At 46.6% G+C, this 18,937-nt stretch overlaps 1 protein-coding gene across 1 annotated transcript in view; it reads right to left on the reverse strand.

Moving 5' to 3' along the window:
- Window positions 1–18,937, reverse strand: part of PLD1 (phospholipase D1) — a 62,130-nt gene that overhangs the window by 13,234 nt on the left and 29,959 nt on the right. The window contains exons 10-21 of the mRNA XM_041405811.1: window positions 18,479–18,628; window positions 17,609–17,692; window positions 15,865–15,946; window positions 13,779–13,889; window positions 12,345–12,548; window positions 10,610–10,826; window positions 9,587–9,700; window positions 7,490–7,618; window positions 7,079–7,197; window positions 6,791–6,904; window positions 1,110–1,220; window positions 351–439 (exon numbers count right to left, since the gene is read on the reverse strand). Coding sequence (XP_041261745.1) covers window positions 351–439; window positions 1,110–1,220; window positions 6,791–6,904; window positions 7,079–7,197; window positions 7,490–7,618; window positions 9,587–9,700; window positions 10,610–10,826; window positions 12,345–12,548; window positions 13,779–13,889; window positions 15,865–15,946; window positions 17,609–17,692; window positions 18,479–18,628 — 1,524 coding nt within the window. The remainder of the gene's footprint in view (window positions 1–350; window positions 440–1,109; window positions 1,221–6,790; window positions 6,905–7,078; window positions 7,198–7,489; window positions 7,619–9,586; window positions 9,701–10,609; window positions 10,827–12,344; window positions 12,549–13,778; window positions 13,890–15,864; window positions 15,947–17,608; window positions 17,693–18,478; window positions 18,629–18,937) is intronic.

Genomic DNA, 18,937 nt, shown 5'->3' on the forward strand with positions numbered 1-18,937 from the left:
GATTTAAATAAACCACAAATCCCAGTTCACGCTTCCCACCCATGGAATTGCCTGACCACCCAGCTCAAGGCAAATTGGCAATGGAGCAAAGGTGTCACTGAACCAGAGCACAAAGGACTTGCCTTTAAACAAGTTCTGTAGTTAAAAATACATTTACATTGGGGCAAGTCCAGAAAATCACTTTCTGGATGCAAAGAAACCACTCAGGAGTCTCACTGCTGCAAATGCAGATGCTCAGTTCTGTGCTGGCACAGCTACTGTCCAGCTGTGGCCACAGAGGGGTTATTTTTTTGCACCACACCATGGAAATGCACCTGAAGAGCTCCACTGCCTCAATAAGAACAGGTTACCTGTGAGCTTTAAGAATCCTCTGAGCAATCGCATCACCAATCTTGTTCCAGACAACTTTGTCATCAGCACAGCTAATAAAAAACTGGTTCTGCAGGAAAAGCAAGAGAAGCTACTGTCAGACACTGCCAGCAACCAACCCAAAGTATTTGCATGCTTTATTTCAGACCAAGAACAACTAAAGATAGCTGGGTTTGTGTGCCATTGGAGTGGAGCTTTTTAAAATTATGATTAAATGATATGTGTGTCTGTGCTTGCTTAGGGAATGAATTAGTCCTTATTAACCACACTCCCTGGAAAGTTCATGTAAAGAGCAACCTAACAAGAGCCTAAGGAAAAAAAAAAAAAGAGGAGAAAAAGCATCTCCATTCAGCCAGCACTGAGTGTCACTCTGACACAAGAGATTGCTGCAGCTGAAGGCTCTGTGGATGAAGAGCTGCCCTGTGAGTGGGAGGTTTAGGCATCCACAAGGGACACTGCAAAGCCACAGAGGGGACAGGGAGACTATTGCACAGGCCATGGAAGCTGCTGGCAATTTTGCAAAGAGCCTTAGAAAGGAGAAGTCTACTTTTTTCAACCTCATGGTCAGATGGCTGTCAGGGTACACAGCCATCAGTCTGGCTGAAGACCACTGAAGGCAAAGGATCTGTCTAAATGCCTAAAAACTGAGGGCCAAACCTCAAGAAGTAATTACCCTCCTGATGGCTGCAAGCCATGCCCAGAGCATCAGGACCCTCCTGCCTTCCCTCCCTGCCACTGACCTCTATGTAGATGTAGTGCTTGCTGTTCTCTATCACGCTGATGTAGGCTTTGTGGATGGACTCCTCGTGGTATTTAATGCCAGCAGACCAGTCAGCAGCAGAGCGGATCACCTGGAAAGCAAGAGAGAGACACCTCCAGCTCTGTCCATCCAGGACAGCACCACGGCACCTGAATTATCCCAGGGCCAAGGCTCTTCCCTGGCACAGCCAGGCTTTTACTAAATTAGGTAGTAAGTGCAACATTTCTAGTGCATTTGTCATTGTGAGAGAGGGCAGGCAGAAATAGCAGTGAAACTTAGCAATGTTTTGATTAAAAACATAAGAGCCCTGTCCCACTGCTGCACTAGTGCCCTCTCCCACCTGAACAGCTCCAGATGCTTGCTCTTGCTCAAGGTCTTCTGATAAACTGCTTTTAAAACAACCTAAATTTCCAAGCTTTGGGATGCACATCCCCATCAGTGATCTCCTGCCCAACACTTTAAAGTTTGTCTCCAGCTGGGGCAGGGTGTTTTCCCCCAAGGAGGCTGTACAGAATCACACAGTCAGTCTGATAATGCAGGCCATGCCTTTGCCCTCAGCACTTCAGGTCATTTGTTTCTTCTGCCAAATTCTTGCACAAGCCATCCCATTTGTGATGATACAACTTTTAAATTTTTTTGTTCAGCTGCCCACACTTATTTCTTAGTTTTTACTGGAAATTCACTTTTAAAGTAGATTCCTGCAGGATCACCAGGGCATGTCCTGGCCCTCCACCCTGCAGTTTTTGCACAAGAGAGCCCAACCAACATCAGAAACAACCTTTGTTTGTGCTCTGGGCCAGGCTGAGCAAGCCCCACAGCAGTCAGCATCCCACTCCCCACAGCCAGAGAAGCTGTGGCACCTCCTGCACTTTTGAGTCAAGAGGCAGCCACACTACACCCCAAGTGACGCTTTCCTAGATGGAAATGTAGTTTTTAATTAAGTGTGGGCAGTTTTTAATCAAGTGCTTGGGAGAATAGTTACTCGTCATTAGCCTCTCTCTTTAAACACTGTCAAGACAGAAACATTGAAACAATACCCTTAAAATATCTCAATATAACCATTATACTGGAACTTGGGGCCAGTCCCACACAGCACAAGACCCAGGGGCTGGGGATCTGCGAATTTGTGCGTGTCAGTTCCAGCAAAATCCTGATCTCTTGGGAATCCACCAAACCAACCCTCTTGTCTCCAGAGGATCTCTGGAGGTGGCACTCAGGGCCATGGCTGCTAAACAGCAGATGGTTCCTGAGCTAATTCCTTCACCTGGACAGGAGCTTTCTCTCACATCTGTTTTTCCCAGTAAAAACCAGGCCCTGCAACTCTCGTGTTTGGCTGCTCTCTTGGCCAACAGGAGGGTGCACTCTGCAGTCTCCCTAAATGACTGTTGGGGTCACAAATGTTGGAGTGAGGGAGCCAGCCTGAATACAAGGGCTGTCACAGCCTTTAGCAGTGCCAAACAGCTGCCCTTTGCCTGCACAAGCCTCTTCAAGGCCATGCTGATCATTCCCAAGGTTTTTAAATCACTCATTTGATTTACAAAGCCAAGGCTGAGAGTTCCCACTCATCCCAAGCTGGGCTGAAACACTGCTGAAACAACACTGAGCACCACGGCAGACCGAGATGTTGAACAAAATTCCACCACTGGCATTAATAAGCTGTTACTGGCATTAATAAGAACAGAAAAAAACAGTTTTTCAGGGTTGAAAGCAGGCTAATTATTCCATATGCAGCCTGGAGCTCACAGCACTTCCACTCTCACCAGCACAGCAATCTGGAACTGCACTTTAGAAAGTGGCAGATTGTAGCTTTCTAGTGCACAAAATCTGATTTTTTTTTTCTTGCTAGTTAAGACAACAGAACCATCACTCAGGACCATCCCTTTGCAGCACCATGACTTCCCAATGCATCATCCACCTGCCCTTCCCTACATTCCTCCTCACCCCTCCACATAACTGGCACCCCAGCTCACTCCACACCCCAGGCTGCCCCTATTACAGTGCCACCATCCCTCTGCCTCACCCCAGCACAATATGTCATGGCTAATTCCAAAAAGCTGCCACAGCACCACCCAAAAAGCTCCCATCAGGTACAACCTCAAATCCCCTGGCAAAGGGAAGAAGAGGTGTCAGAAAATGTTGGATGGGACAGCAGAATGAGTATAAGGTGTTTCATCTTGGACACCTCCTCCAAATAAAGCTGTTTTTAACAGGTCTGCAGCCACAGGGACAGGACAGTGCCACCAAGGCAACATCCCATGGAGACAAAGCTGTGGCACTCACACATACCAACACCTGGGAGTTTGCTGCACAGTCCTTCCCTTATCACTGGTGCTCCATCTCACACTTCTGGACACCTTTCTTTCCTGTCAAGGTATTTAAAGGCAGCTGGTTCAAACCCAACCTATTTCATGGGGAGAAAAGGCCACATGCTGCCCAGCAGAGCCCCTCCCATCCAGAGCTGTTCCAGCCTCTCCCTTCCCCTCCCTTGAGCCTCTCAATAGCCTGTCATCCCTTTAACTTCTCCAACTGATACAAGGGTAATAAATGTGATGTTTGCTGAGGGCTAGTGCATAAACCCTGAACAAAGCAGGGCTCTCACGCAGACTTCAAAGAGGTGAGGGCGTCAGCTGCTGCCAGAGCATTAAACTTTCATTGCATTTCCATCAGGAATGGGATGTTGCCTCACCACATCATATCTTTTGCAATGCTGGCTTTGGCAGATAACTGCAAACTCTGGAGTGGAAACTGGGAGATGGAATAGTGGAAAAAAATCTGGCAGTGCCTTTGGCAGATCTCTATTTGACTCTTGCAAAAATCAATTTAGTGCTCTTGCAATAAGCAGCGTGCAAAAAATCACGCTGCTTATTGCAAGCAAAGCCCTGAAGTTCAAATGAAAAAGGATGGGAGAGCATGCCAGACTCCTTTTCCTCCTTCCCAGCCTGTACCTCCATAGTGTTTCCCACACACACTGCATTCATCCTCCCTGCCCAGGGGAAAGCCCTTGTCAGTGCTCTCTCCTCCCAGAAATGCTTTCCTACTCCTCTCCTCTCACAGAGGAGAGCAAAACCAGATGGTACAATGAGGCTGGAATCTGTTGCTGACAGGTCAATGGTTTGGGCTTGCAGCAACGTTGCAATCCCCAAGGATCCTTTGTGTTTTCCCTTCCTCTGATCTGCCCACAGTTGAAGACAGATTTGCAAACAAGGTCAGAAACAAGAAACTAACAGCCAGGCTTTCCTCAATCACCTCACAGCCAAGACAGTCCTGGGATGCTGGATTTTACCTTGGGGCAGTAACTTCTGCTAATAAAATCCCTACACAGCACTCAAATGGAGATAAGAGGGATTGGCTGCTGACCAGCTGAAGGATTCAATACTAAGAAGAACAAGAATATTGCTGTAGTTTTTCTGGATAAAAAGTTGGTAAAGATTTTAGGAAATCTGCTTATTTCTGTGCATAACCATACCACTGAGAGGAGATGCAAGCACCTGAGCCCTCTGCTCCAAAATGAATAAACTGGACAGGCAAGAGGTGGATATTTCTGTCCCTGCAGAAAAGGAGGAGTCACACAGGGATGCCCTGATGCACCCCCTGGAAGCTCCAGAAAAAGGTAACCAGGAGGGAGAGTTCAGATCCAGGCTGCAGGTGTCCTCCCCTGTCCCCACTTCTACAGCAGCCAAATCTGAAATCAGGAGGAGAGACTGAGTCACTTTTGGATTCACAGTGGGACTTCAGGGATGCTCAGGGCACTTGTGTCACCTGGGGACCAAGGGAAACCAAGCCACTGTGGGTATTAGGGAGGAGACAGTCAAAATTTTACTATGTGCCTGCAAATCCCTGCCTTGGAGTTTGAGGAGGTCACCCAGAAATCACAACCCAGCTGAAGCAGCCTGGGGACCTGCACCCAGACAGGGTGCCCCAGCCTGGGCAGGAGTCCCCCTCACTGCTTCCACCAGGCTTGGCACTACAAAGTTCTTCCCCACCAGTTTTCCCTCATACTGCGAAGGTTGGTACATTTCAGGACAACCCATTTGCAGCTAAATATCACATAGGTTTGTTTATCTGTCTACATGCAGGGTTGTTTTGACAGATGCATAAATAAGAAATGAGCAAGGTAGTTTCGAATGAATAATTTACAAGACAAACCTGCTCTCTTTTTGCTGTTTATGGCATCATTGAGAGCAGCCCCTCATTTCCTGGATGTATCAGTTATTTGCAATGCCTCAGCAATGTGGTGGCCAGGCTGGTTTTCCAACTGCTCACCCATCACTCAGCACCGGAGTCTGCGGATTCCGCAGCCACCGCTCGAGTCCATCCTCCTCTCCCACGGCCTGATGCCCTGAGCCAGCAGCTCTGCAGCTGGACTGAAGAGAAGCTGCATCTAAGTTTTTCTCAGTTTAATTTCTCCTTTGGGAACTGCTTCCAGTTCTGTAATCAGTAGAGCTTAACTTTTTGCTACAGCAAACCCCGTGATTTAGAAGTTGTGGCTTATCTTGCGGTTAAAGTGTGCTCAGGGGACACAAGCCCCATCAATTCCATGAGAACAAGATTTCCCAAAAACCTGGTGTCAGACACAGACAGGGAGGCATTTACAGCCACAGGGAACAGGATGATGCCTGAAGGGGACTACTTCCCAGCAAGCTGGGAGCCTTGCTTTGGAGGCTGATGTAAAACACCCCAGAACCCTGACACAAGATCCCTGTGCTGCCCATCCCTCACACCACACAGAGAGGAGCAGACAATGCCCTGGCAACCCACAAACCAGAAAAAAAGCATCTTATTTCACTAAGCTTCCCCAAGCAGTGCTGTCATCTGGGCAGACCACTCCTTACAAAGAGCAAAGTCATGCATTTTTCCTGGTTTTGGTCTAACTGCTCTTACTTCATACATCTTTCATCCACAGAGACACACAATGGTTTTGCTGCTTCAGCATAACTATTTTGACTTTGTACTCTTTAACAAGTTCCTATTTCTGCTGGGTAACAGCAATATTCAAGTCTTCAAGTATGTGCACTTGACAGAGCAAACTGGGCTTTTGAACAGAGATATCTTGGCAATTCTGACTGTGAAACTGATTGTCACAAATCAGACTGTGGGCTGACTGTGTGGAAATGCAGAGGATCCACGGGGGTGTAGGGCTGCATAATAAAGTGCAGATGAAGCTCAAGGCAGAAAGCAACAGCCCCAAGACACCACTTAATGTTGGGCTCTCACTGACCACCACCCGTCTGAGCGAGGCATCAGGGCCTGGCAGACTGCTCTAAGATCTGAGATAAATACTCAGTGGGCAACCTCAACCCATCAGGCCTTCTTGAATCACAAAGCCCAAATGTTAGGTGTTAGATGAAGAGCAGCAGAAAACAAACCATTAAACCACACGGCTGTGCAAAGTCACAGTGTTCCTACCACTTGAGTGCTGCAGGCACTTTAGTCCCCTTACCTCAAAGGTGGAGATATAAATTTATGCCTCTCTATTAAAAGTGTTCCATTATTCTACTGCATTTGAGGATCTGATCACCTAATCTGTGAGTTGAATTAGGTAAGAGTTTTGTATCTTATCATTCAAGTTCTGCAGAGGGTCTGTCAGGCATTCAAACTTCCTGCAAGGATGCAGAACAAACCCTCTGAGGAGTATGTGAGTATGATACCATTAACACCCACCTGGACTGTGGCAGGAACAGCCTCAGGCACCTGATACTTCAACTCATGAGCAGTTTGCTGAGATTTTGGCAACAGGAATGGGTAGGACAGGGACCGGTATTTGGGTTTCATAATCTGCACAGGGGGGGAAAAAAACAGATAAAGAAAAAATGCTTGCAACAGATAAAGAAAAAATGCTTGCAACATACCAAACAGCACAAGGAAATAAAACAGATGCCTGCAGAGGGCAGGGGGATGAGGCAAGGCTGTGCTTACCTCCGTGCCCCCAGCAGTGAGACCCACACCCACCTTGGTGAAGTTCCAGCGCTGGATGAAGTGCCGGGCGACGTCGCGCGCGGCTCTGCCGTGCACCACGGAGGAGATGTCATGCCAGGGCATCCTGGGCGTGGTGTATCTGTCAATGAAGTCTGTGGGACAGGGAACACAGCTGAACTTCCTCAGACAAAGGACATGAGTGTGGAAAAGCACAGCATCCCCCTCCTCAGACTGAGGTTTCTGGCACCAAGCATCCCCAAGGCAGATGATTTGGACTGCAACGGCATCATTGGCCCTAAAACCCCTCAAAGGGAGTTTTGCTGCTTTTTCCTATCAACCAAACCAAACCAGCCTTGTTACCTCTGGCTTGGAGGCAGGAAAAATAAGATCTGAGACCAAAAAGGTACAGAAGAAAGTCTGGGGAATGCAAAGACTCCCACTCACCAGCAAAAGGCTTGTCGAGTTGAACCCAGTCTTTAAAAACAAAGTTGCAATAGTCTTTTCCGTGCCAGAACCTGGTTTCCCCAAGCAGCTCTCCAACACCTGTCTTCAGGCTACGGATGGATCCTTTATCTGTCCAGGCAAACAAAACAAAAACATTCTCCAAAGTCATGGCCATCCACTGCACACAGCAGTGAGAGATTCACAGCCATGGAACTGCCTGTCCCAAGCAGCTGAAGCTGCTTTCTCCCTAGTCCTCCTGTTACTTTCAGGGATATATGTCAATATTTTTTCTTCCCTATTTTAGTAATTCTTGTACAATCAGAAGAGGTTATAAATAGCAGTCTGTTACAGAAACGAAAAGCAGATGCTGAATTTTATCTTGGACTACATCACCCTATAACCATTTGCCTTTCCCCAGTTCAATTACACCTAAATATTCCCATATGGCAGACCATGTATATCATCTACTTTATATATTTTATATTAATAGTGAACCAATTCCATCTTCTCTGCTAGAGAGTTTATTATTTTGCCTCTCTAGCAGGGTGTATCTCCTCTAATAGAAGTAGTATTTATTATCTAGAATGAGATGTTCATGCTCCCTCATGAAGTATTGTGGTTTTTCTTAGCATCATTTTGTTTTTTCCAAATAGCAGTGTCATTTTGGATACAATTTAACATGTTGAACAAATGGATCCTGAATTCCAAATTTGTTTTGATTAAAAATGGTCTGACATACCATATGCAGGGATATTCCCTCCTAACAGGATCCCTTTTCCAGAGCACATATTCTGGTGCAGTGAACTTTTTCCAGGCTCTTAAAAAATCCAAAAATGTTGGCCTAGACCATAAACAGTTACCTGGTGTTACTTCCTGACTGTGAGAGAAGCCTTCATCTGTGACACCAAATATTAAAGCAGTAATTATACAGCAATGCCACGAGCAGAAACCTCCTCCTAACCCAACCACGCCACCAGGTAACCACAAAACCCCTCAGCACACAGAAAAACCAACTTTCAAGAGCCAACAAAACACACACTGGCAGCAGCACAAGACCAGCGGACACAGAGCAAGCCCTGCCAGCGCCGCTGTGACCCCGCCAAGCCGAGCTGAGCCAAGCCATGCCAGAAATGCCATGCAGCAGGTCTGCACCACAGCTGCCTCGGGAAGCTCCAGCCTCTAGTGAGAGTCCAGGTGGAGCAGGGGAATCACTGACTCCACAAGCCTGGGTGGGAATGGAAATGTGTGGGATGCAGGCCAACACACGCTCCATGACTGCACAGTGACTCATGAGTGAGCATGAATGGCCACAGGGGAGACTGCACATTGTCTCCACAAACATGGAAATGCTTTGTTGCCTGCCACTACTTTGTAACCAATATTCTCTAATTGGCAATTAATGCCTTAGAGGAAGATGTTTGCAAGAGGATGATGCTGAAGAACTACTCCTCACTCCGTTGCTGAACCCAAAGGCATCTTGGAAAGGTACCACACTGGGACAGGCCCTTCCAATACCAGTCCAGAGATGGGAACAGCTCAGTGCTCACAACTCCCCAGCTCCTGTCTCAACTGAGTGTGCTTTCCTTGGTTTTAATTAGGGGCAAAAGAGGGGATCCAAGTCTTTGTCCAAACATAGGACTGGCAGCAGCCACTCTGCTGCTTCCTCTCTCTGTTTGCATGTCTTCCTGCATCAGGCTTACTTTAAAAATATCCAATACAGAACTTCTCAGTTCCAGTAACAGCTCTTTCCTTTACAGGATGAAAGCTGCTGAAATCATCACGTACCAGAATCAGAACTATTTCTGCAAATGTTCCCTGCTGTCTTTATTGCAAATTTTTTGTTTGCTCATTTGTTTGATTTTGGTTTGTTGTTGCTGTTGTTTTGGGGTTTTTAATTCTTATTTATTTATGCTGCAGTATTTGTAGTTTCTGGAGAAGGCTCTTCTGCCAGGTTGCCCATAGAGAAGGAATAAGGATGCTGGGAGAACAACAAGCAGCAAAGGCTGATCCTGGCACCCAACCTCACTCTTGTTATAATGCAAAAACATCAGCAGCTAAAGCCTGAAGGGGTCCACAGCTCTGCCTTCCTCCACTTACCCTCCCGAGGCTCAGCGAGCCCCTGTTTGGATTCACTGTGGTGATGGAACATTTTCAGATGGGGCCTTAAACTCTGGATTATATTCGGCTGGCTCCTAGTGGGGGTAGAGTAACCTGCAGAAAGTCAAGATGCTCTATTCATGGCAAAAACACACATCCACCTCTGCCACCCTTGTGCCTGCTCCTGTCTGAAGACACCTGGCAGACAGGAACTCAAACCAGACGTCAGTTTGCTGAAACTGCAAGTGGCTGCCAGGCAAAGGACCTAATTCAGGACCCAGCTGGTTTTAACCCAAACAGATGTAATGAAGTACCAAGCCATGGCTGTGTCCTGAGCTGACTGCAACCAAGACCCCCATAAGGAGCCAGATGCAAGAGAAAGATCAGCAGGGAGGGATGGAAATTCCAGTAAGTTCCCCCATCTTTAGAAGCTGAGGAGTTTCAGGAAGGATTTCATTCTGGAACAATTGCCAAGCTGATCCTTGTAATTTTAGCACTGAAATTATCTTTAATGTCGTGAATTAATAACATTCAACTGTTGAACAGACTTTCCTCTCCAGTAAGTGGGTAAATTTGGAATATCTCTATTTAAGTGAACTTATTTAAAACCTAGCTTTTAACAGTAGTCTATGAGAGGGGATAATCCCATTCAGAAATTATTTGCTTGTTATAATAAATCCAAGTTGAAAAATGAAAGATTCAATTCTCTCTTGCAGGAAAAAACACTTTCCAACAATACAAACATTAAGAATCACATACACTGTATCACATGATCTGATGGCTCATGAAAATTGCTAATTAGCTGAATAAAAAAATCTACATAAAACCTTTATTCTCTATTTTGCAGTGACAAAAATTTACATGTTGACTACACACAGCTATTATTCTGATAGTTAGGTAACTTGTCAACTTTCCTTCCACACAAAGGACACATTGCCCTAGAAATCATGTGAACGTGCACATACACCCACCCACCACCTCCACACATCCTTTATACACATTATTTAGCTGAACATCACTTACTTGACTCACTGTCGATGCTGCTGACGCTGTCAGCGTGGTGCACGCCGTGCTTGTGCAGGTGCTTGTAAATGCTGAACCTTGAAAACTTTTTGGGTTTTCCTACTCCTTTCATCTTTGATGTGTCTGGGGCATCATCAGCATTTCTCTCAAACAAGTGGCTCTCTGGGGCCAGACCTTGAGGCTGCAGTGGGACACGTTCAGTCGACTCTGCCGCAGCCTTAAAAGACACAAGACATGGCTGCAGGTATGAAGAGGTTCCCCTTTAACTACAGATTCTCATGCAGATCAGTGCTCAGAAACAACCACGAGCCAAATTTTGCTCTGTGACAGACACACTTTAGCAGGAACTAGGCATGCCTTCTGGGAGAGTCTGTACTGTGGAGGCACGCACCAGGAAAGCCTAGTAATATTAGCAGCATTTGGATCCATAAATTTACTCTGGATAATTATTCCCCTTGAAATTCTCATCAACCTAGACCTCACAAATTTTTAGAGACGTGGTTGCATAGAGACCCAGGTTAGCAAAAGCTCAGCAAACAAGGCAGCTGCTGAAGGTACAAACAACTAACATTTCAGAGCGCTCTGCAAGTGCTTACTCTGCATTTCTAAGTTTTGTTAAGAAAAGAGAGGTTGCCCAGAGAAATTGTGGATGGCCCATCCCTGGAAGTGTTCAAGGCCAGACTGGACAGGACATGGGACAACCTGGTCTAGTGGAAGGTGTCCCTGCCCATGATGGAGATAGGAACAACATGATCTTTAAGGTCCCTTCCAATCCAAACCATTCTAAGATTCTATGATTTTAAGAACACAGACTTCAAATTTTGACTGCTGTTCCAAGCTCCAGTGGGAACCCAGCTCTCTTATTTCTGTGCCCTAGCAAGGGTTTGTCAGCACCTAGACCTAAAGAGTCATTTAATTCTTAGATCCTTCCTCTCATCACTTATTTGTCATTAAAGCTCCAAAACCCAACCCTATGCTCAGAAGAGGACACAGCCCATTCCCCCCTCCTCTGACCTGCTGTGACTGACTGTGGTCACCAGCTGGATCCTGCTCACTTATGTGCAGGCCCAGAAACCTACTGAGGAGAAGGCAATGACAATACCCTGGAGAGATGCACCATTAGCTCCAGGCATTCCCCAGGATAGGGCGAGGAAAGAGGTTTCTCCCATGGTGCTCTGCAGCACTATGTTTATTTGTCCCAGTTCTGTCCTTCCCATTGGCCTTCCTTACCCCTTTTACCTTTATATGTTAATATTTAGTAAGTTCTCCCTTCCGTGTTTTCCCATTGATTTGTGTAACCCCACCCATCCACCCTGGCATTCCCCTGTTGGTCCCTTCCCTGTGTACCGCTCCTGAGCCATCAGACCATTGGATCCCTGATGCTCTTCTCCAGCCCCTTTTCCTTGACCCTCCTTTGTCTTTGTCTATTTATACCCTGTACCCTCCCTCCTTTGTCTTTGCCTATTTATACCCTGTACCCTCCCTCCTTTGTCTTTGCCTGTTTATACCCTGAACCCTCCTTTGTCTCTGCCTATTTATACCCTGGACCCTCCTTTGTCTTTGTCCCCTGGACTCATTCAGCGTTGCCCTACATTAAAGCACGTTGAACTCCATGCCTGGACCTTCCTGTATCTTCACTGCCGAGCTGCTGCATGAGTATCTGTGTGCTGGTGCTCTTGTGGCTCCTACCCACTGGGGAAGGCTGCATCCTCCACCACCTCCACCCCACACTTACAGCCAGGTTGGCGGTGGACACCGACTTGACGGCGGCGCGCTTGACGCTGCCCACGTCGGTCAGGCGGTGCTCGTCGTCGTCCCAGCGCCCGTACGCCAGGTCGATGCCGCCCACGAATGCCACGGACTGGTCCACGATCACCAGCTTCTCGTGGTGGGCCCACAGGTACACGGAGGAGGAGACGTGGTCTGGGTGCCTCATCACCTGGGAGGAAAGCAGCACTCGAGCTCAGCATCGTTATCAAATTTAAGTCCTTCCAGGCAGAGAGCTGGTCAGTCTTTTTGGGCTGTTTGGGGCGATGGGGAAATGCTGGAGTTTTTACTGGATGCATCCACTGCTTAATCACTGAAGCTACTCAATTTCCCCATAGCTGGTGTCAGCCATATGGCAGGCAGGTGTTTCCCCAGGATGCAGGAATCCCAGGCAGCAATGATTACTGATGCTGGGAGAGGTCACCCTTACAACAGCTTCATAGGAGGACCACAGTCAAAGAAACTGCTTCAGTTGAGCTGTAATAGCTGAGCTTTCAAACACAGAGCCTGCTCTGAAAGAAAACAACATATTGGTGATCTGAGTCACTTCTTTGGTTGTTGCCACCACACAACTGAAATGAGAAGTTGGGTGTTTTTTTTCTCCCCACTAAAAATCAAGTTGCTTGGCATTTCTTTAGGAATTTTTTTTTACACTTGTCTATAGAACCTTAATTTCCATATCTAAGCTCAGAGTTTTATTTATGATGTTAGAGCCACTAGACCAGTCTCCTGGAGAAAAAGCTGCCAAGTTTCACCCGGCTGCTCCCAAAACCTCTGACACCGCTCATGTGTATCATCCAGTTTTGCTACAAAGATGATGAACAGATGCTTCCCTTTGCTGTGACAACTGATCAAGTGAAAATAAATCAATTATTCCAGCATAACAAGTATCTTACTGCTCATTAAGGTGTATGTATCTCTAAGGGACTGGATCTAGCCTCATCTACTGGTTTGTCTGCCACAACTGATTTTCTGCTTGGTGCCAGAAGAGCAGTGTAACAGCACAGGACAGGGCAATGCTGTTCTTCTGTGGTGGGAACATTAACACCCAGTGTTGACTCTCATCATTCACATTTGAGCAGAAATGCTGAAATAAGACAACACTCTCAATTTGTAATTTTCCATTTAATGTGACCCCATTAACCTGTCACACAAAATACTTGTGAATTAAGGCAAATAGTTGCTTTGGCAAATCTAAACTAAGCAATTTTATGTTCCATTAGGACCTAAAGAAAAGAAGTTGCCAGATGTGGCATCAGCATGTGGGTGTACCTTGTCAGACACACTGCAATGGTGGGAAACGCTCCTGAACCTGCAGTTCCCACCTAAATGCACCAGGGTCAGCACCAGCCATCAAGAACAGCTGAATGCAAACACCCTCCACACAGCCCTGTGCAATTACCTTGATGTTTGGATGCAGGTGCATGAGCGTCCGCTTGCTGTATTCACTGTTGATCCCCAGGGCAAGCTCCACCTCTTTGTACAGCATAACAAAAATTCTCACTCCTTGTTGCTGTCAGAAATAAAAAAGAACACATGGAATACAGGCACATCAACAAGACAGTGTCTGTTTCCAAAGGGAGGAAAAGCTAAGAGGCAGTAAATGTGTTGTGTCTGCTGATGGAAATGCTGACTGAGGTTACTTGTTCTTGGTTATGCTCTTCCAGATCCTCCATGGGGACCCCACAGCCTGGTAGGACCTGCCTGCTTGGGAAAGCTCTCCAGCTTTCTGAGAAGGGCTCAGTACCTGGGTTTGTGTGGGTATTGTTTTGTCTGAGCTATGCCAAGACCCATCCATAGGTCATTCCTACAGCAGCTCCTTTTGCACACCCTTTGAGGTAGATTTTACAAGCATGACTCACTCCAATCATGTTCATCCACTAAAGTTCAGTCTTCTGCTGCTTCGTGTTGCCCTGAGGGTTGCCCACAGTAAAATGTCTCTGCAGGATGACATGACCAGTGAGGTTACACAGACATCCCCCTCCTGAAGGGGTTGTCACCAACTCAACACCAGTAAAGAGGTTCTTTCTGCTGGTAGAGCTGAACAAGCTCCTGGGATACAGTGAGCAATGCTAAAAACATGGTGCTTTTTGTGACCAGCATTGTATCCATGGCAGGGTTTCTAAAAACTTTTGTTAAAGCACTTTCAAATGTGCCAAGTGCCTCCCAAACCTTGGCAAATACTGGTCACATACTGGGACACCTCCACTTCCCATAAATTAGCATGGATTAAAAGCATGCACTAGAGTTTGCCAGCTTAAACTTGGAACCTGAGCTTTCCACAGCCTTTTGAATTTCTATTCCCATAAAGCTCCTACTAAGAGCTAAGGCAGTCTCCAAATTGTGGATGATATTCTGCTCTCCACAGCACCCAGGGGAGTCCAAGGCAATGCTGCACACACAGCAAGGACAGCCTCAGCCCTACACCATGACATCAGCTTGCTGTCTGCCCTGTTGAGTCAAAGGAACACCACAAGCGACAGAGCAAGCATTTCCAGAGACTGACCTCACTCACCTTACCACAATGTTTTTATGGTCATAAGAAAATCCATGTCAATGTGACAAAAAGAAGCCAAATTGCTCCTTTTAGTGAGTGATGCCTTGTGGCCAGTTTATTTTTGCCAGAAAATAAGAGTAATTCCAAATCAACAACAGTCAGATACAAAGCTCTCATTTTTTATCTAGGTACGTGGAGGGGTGAGGACTGTGATGACAACTGGCTTGAAAGGGGAAAGAGTCAAAGATTATTTCAGCATGTCACAGAATCACAGAATGGTTTGGGCTGGAAGGGAACTTCAAGATCATCTTGTTCCACCCCAAGCCATGAGCAGGGACACTTTCCACTAGACCAGGCTGCTCAGAGTATCATTGAACCTAGCCTTGAACAATTCCAGGGATGGGGCAGCCACAATTTCCCATGCAATCTGTGCCAGGGCCTCACCACCCTCACAGGGAAGAATTTCTTCCAAACAGGTAACCTAAACCTGCTCCCTTTTAGTTTAAAGTCTGTATCCATGGAATGCAAAGAATTCTGCCCTTCTACTACAGTAAGAGTCCAAGCGGTTTCCCTTGGAATGAGAACAAACCTTGTGACTCACTGCTGATATGGGCAAGCTCTTTTTAGCACCGGTGTTATCACAGGGTGTGTGAACAGCTGGAGCACAGCCCACTGATAAACACACCACAGAGTGCTCAGCCTTCCCTGTACCTCTAAATTGCATAAATCACATGGAGAGCAGAGAGAGCAGCAGGTCTTTGACCCTACCAGGAACTGGGACTCAAACTTGGGGCAATCAGAGAGGATCTGCCTCTGAGCTCTTCCAAACCCAAACGAGGGGAACAAATCAAAACACGTGGTTTTCTAAGGCCATCTGATGTGAGGCTTTAACTCTCCTATCTACCAAAATGAATGGTGGATGTGCTCCAGCCCCAGTATGACCCCTGGCTGGCTGGGTGCAGGTTGAAGGGTGCAGCTGGAGCTCACTTACTGCTTTCCTCTTGAGGATGCAGTCCAGCCGCCAGCGATTCCCTTCCACCACCGGTCGCTTCATGAAGATTTCTGGGCTCAGCCTAAGAAAATAAAGGTGTATAAAAACCACAGCAAATGTAGCCTGCAAACAAAGCACTGGCCTAAATAACCAACTTGGGAAGCAAAGGAATTGAAGTTTAAATAAAGTGGATGTGAAAGCTCATGTCCCAGAGTGATGCATTCTCCAATATCCTGCTCTTTGTTCTTTAATAACTGAGCATTACAGAGGGCAGGGGACATGCCCAGCACATTCATCTTCATATTCAATAACCCATGAGACCAGGTTGAACAGTGATGTATAAATAGGGAAATTTGGACTCTATCTGTGAAATAAAGATGCAACAAAAGAAAACCCTGAGGATTTTCTCAAAGAAATATGCGGACACAAAAAATAAATAAGAGTGGGATTTCAGTTCTCTAGGCACCTGAGCTGTCTCAACAGAACAGATTTGTGCTGAATTTTCCTTGCTGCCTAAAGAAAAAGCAATAGAATCTCTCAACAGGACATGTTATTGCTTTAAGGATTACAAGAAATAGTTGAGCAATCTCATCTAACTCCTGCACAGCAAGGGGACAGAATTTCATTCCTTTACTTTTGTACCAAGCATAGCAACTTGAGCTTGGATAACGCATATTACTACATCCTATTTTTATCTTATCCATCGAGTTTTAGGTAAGTTTTGGAATTCCATGATACTTTAACAATTGTCTGAATAAAACACTAAGAGACAATGAGTCTGAAAAAAACCTGCCACCTGATGCTGCACAGGCAAAATCCATGAGCATTAGGCTTAACTGTGGTCATGGCAGAAAACAGATTTACCCCACCAAATGCTAACATGGTATGTAGTTTTCTTATAATTTCCTCCTAGAAACTAATTCTCCCAGTTCCCAGAGGCAGCAGATAAGCTGTCCGAGTTTCATTTCACAGGCAAAGAAAGGAGCACAGAGATGTGCCCAAGGTGACCAGGAAATCTGAGTCATATCTTGGAAGCCTCCCATGCCCACGGTCCAGGCTGGCTCAGGCAGATTAACCTCCAGAAAGGCAAGACACAGGCAGCCACAACCAGAACCCAGCCAGGAGACTCTGCCCAGCCTGTGAGAGCACCCTTTTCCTGACACAAACAGGAACCACAGCACTGCATAAACACATAAACTAGGTAACAAGTGGGCAGAGGCACGTCCTTTGGCAGACACACAGCTCAGAAAAGGTGACAAACCTCCCCTGCTCCCTTATCTGGCCCATTTACAGGCAGACCAAAAGGACACACCACAAGATGCCCTCAACACTTGGCATGAGGCTTCCCAAGGCAGTGAGGAGGAGCTGAAAGGGGATCCCATACCACTGCTGAGCATCCTTTTCCCCTGATACTGAAAGACACCCATGCCTCTCAGCCATGCACGTGTTTACACTCCTGAGGAGCCCCTCAAGCCACCACATGTGCAGTTCAGGTGGTGCCTCCGTGTGATTTCAGGCATTTCCGTGGAGGGAGACAACCAAGCTGTTGATCTGAAGCGTGTGCTTTTGCTGCCAGCCCTCCTGAAAAGGCCTTTGAATACAACACAAGGAGAGGTTTGGGTGTGCTGCCAAACCATCTGGCTGCAGGGCTAGCTGCCATACTGTAGGGCTCCGAACAGTGCCGCATTGTCGGGAGCGTCCCCGGAGAGACAGCTGGGCAACACCCAAACATGTCAGTACTCACCACCAATCTGTGATGAAAATTTCTTCCTTAGCAGCTTCCATGGCATTTGCGACGTCTTCAAAGTACCACTTGGCATTGACATACCTGCAAAAGCAAACAGAGTGCAGAGTTATGCTTCCTCCCCTTCATTAAAGAAAGTACACAGCTGAAGAGCGATGGGGTTCTGTGTTAATGACATTTACATTCTCCTCTCAAAAGCAAACACAATCCTAATTTCCAGAATCAGGACAACATGCAGAGAGAATTCTATGCTGCTATCAGTAGCTTGATGAAACAGCACAATAAGGGAATATTAAGTGCCTCCTGGCACTTCTGCCAACGTCACACAATATTCCTGGGTGCTGCTTGACATGCAAGCCAGATTTGTCTCTCAGGAAAGGATGATGGAATGGTGTTTCCTTTGACTGATGGAAAGTACTCAGGCAGAGGTTGTTGCAAAGCAGACAGTGCAGGGAAAGCACTGGTCTGCTTACAGCTAGAACCCAGTTTTTGAGGCACTTCTGGGAATGGATTAGTGCAGTCAGGTTACACTGGGGACACAATGATTTCTCAGGGGCTGCTGTGTGCATAAAGCCCAGCCCACCTCCCAACTATACCCAGATTTGCATTTGTTGATTCCCTCTTCTTCTCTTTATCCTTACAATGACAAATACCCAGCACCTTTGAATTTAAATGTTACTTGACTTGCAAAACACAGGAGCTGAGAGCTCCTGCCACCAGCACTGCTACTCTGTCCCTGGTGAAGAAAGCCTCTTTTTTTTTTTTTTTTTTTTTTGCAACTTCTTTATTATCACCAGTCCCCAGAGCTACCAAAGGCTACCAGCTCTGTTGATCAGAGGAGCTGAGGGCAGGCAGGTAGCAGGTGCTCACCACTTGGCCAGGGTGTTGTCCTGCACGGCCGCGTAGGAGCCGAAGCGATGCTCCGTCAGAAAGTCCTTGCCGTGTTTCCGGATGAACTCGTCTATGCCCTGCCTCCACCACTGGGCATGTCTGTAGCTGTTACACTTCAGAATCAGTGACCTGTAAGAACACACGAAGCACAAGGCAGGAGGCTGAAGCCATTTCCATTTAATTGGGCTGCTCCTCGCTGCCTGTCCATGCTGGTAAATGATTCTGTACCAGTCATATTTTATTTGCGCAAAAAGTAGGGACGTGGCTGCTTTGTTTGCAAAAGAATGCACAGCACTGAGCTGCTCTGAGTGACTAACAGTATTGCACTGCCAAGCATAAAAAACCCACCCATGTTTAAATTATTAGCACCAGCTTAACTTGGAGTTGGAGCCAGCCAATGTTGTATTTTTTAAGAGATGAATTTATACTGTATGCGAA

This window comes from Onychostruthus taczanowskii, unplaced genomic scaffold (genome assembly GCF_017590055.1).
Source record: "Onychostruthus taczanowskii isolate IOZ18803 unplaced genomic scaffold, ASM1759005v1 scaffold24, whole genome shotgun sequence".
Taxonomy (NCBI): Eukaryota; Metazoa; Chordata; class Aves; order Passeriformes; family Passeridae; genus Onychostruthus; species Onychostruthus taczanowskii.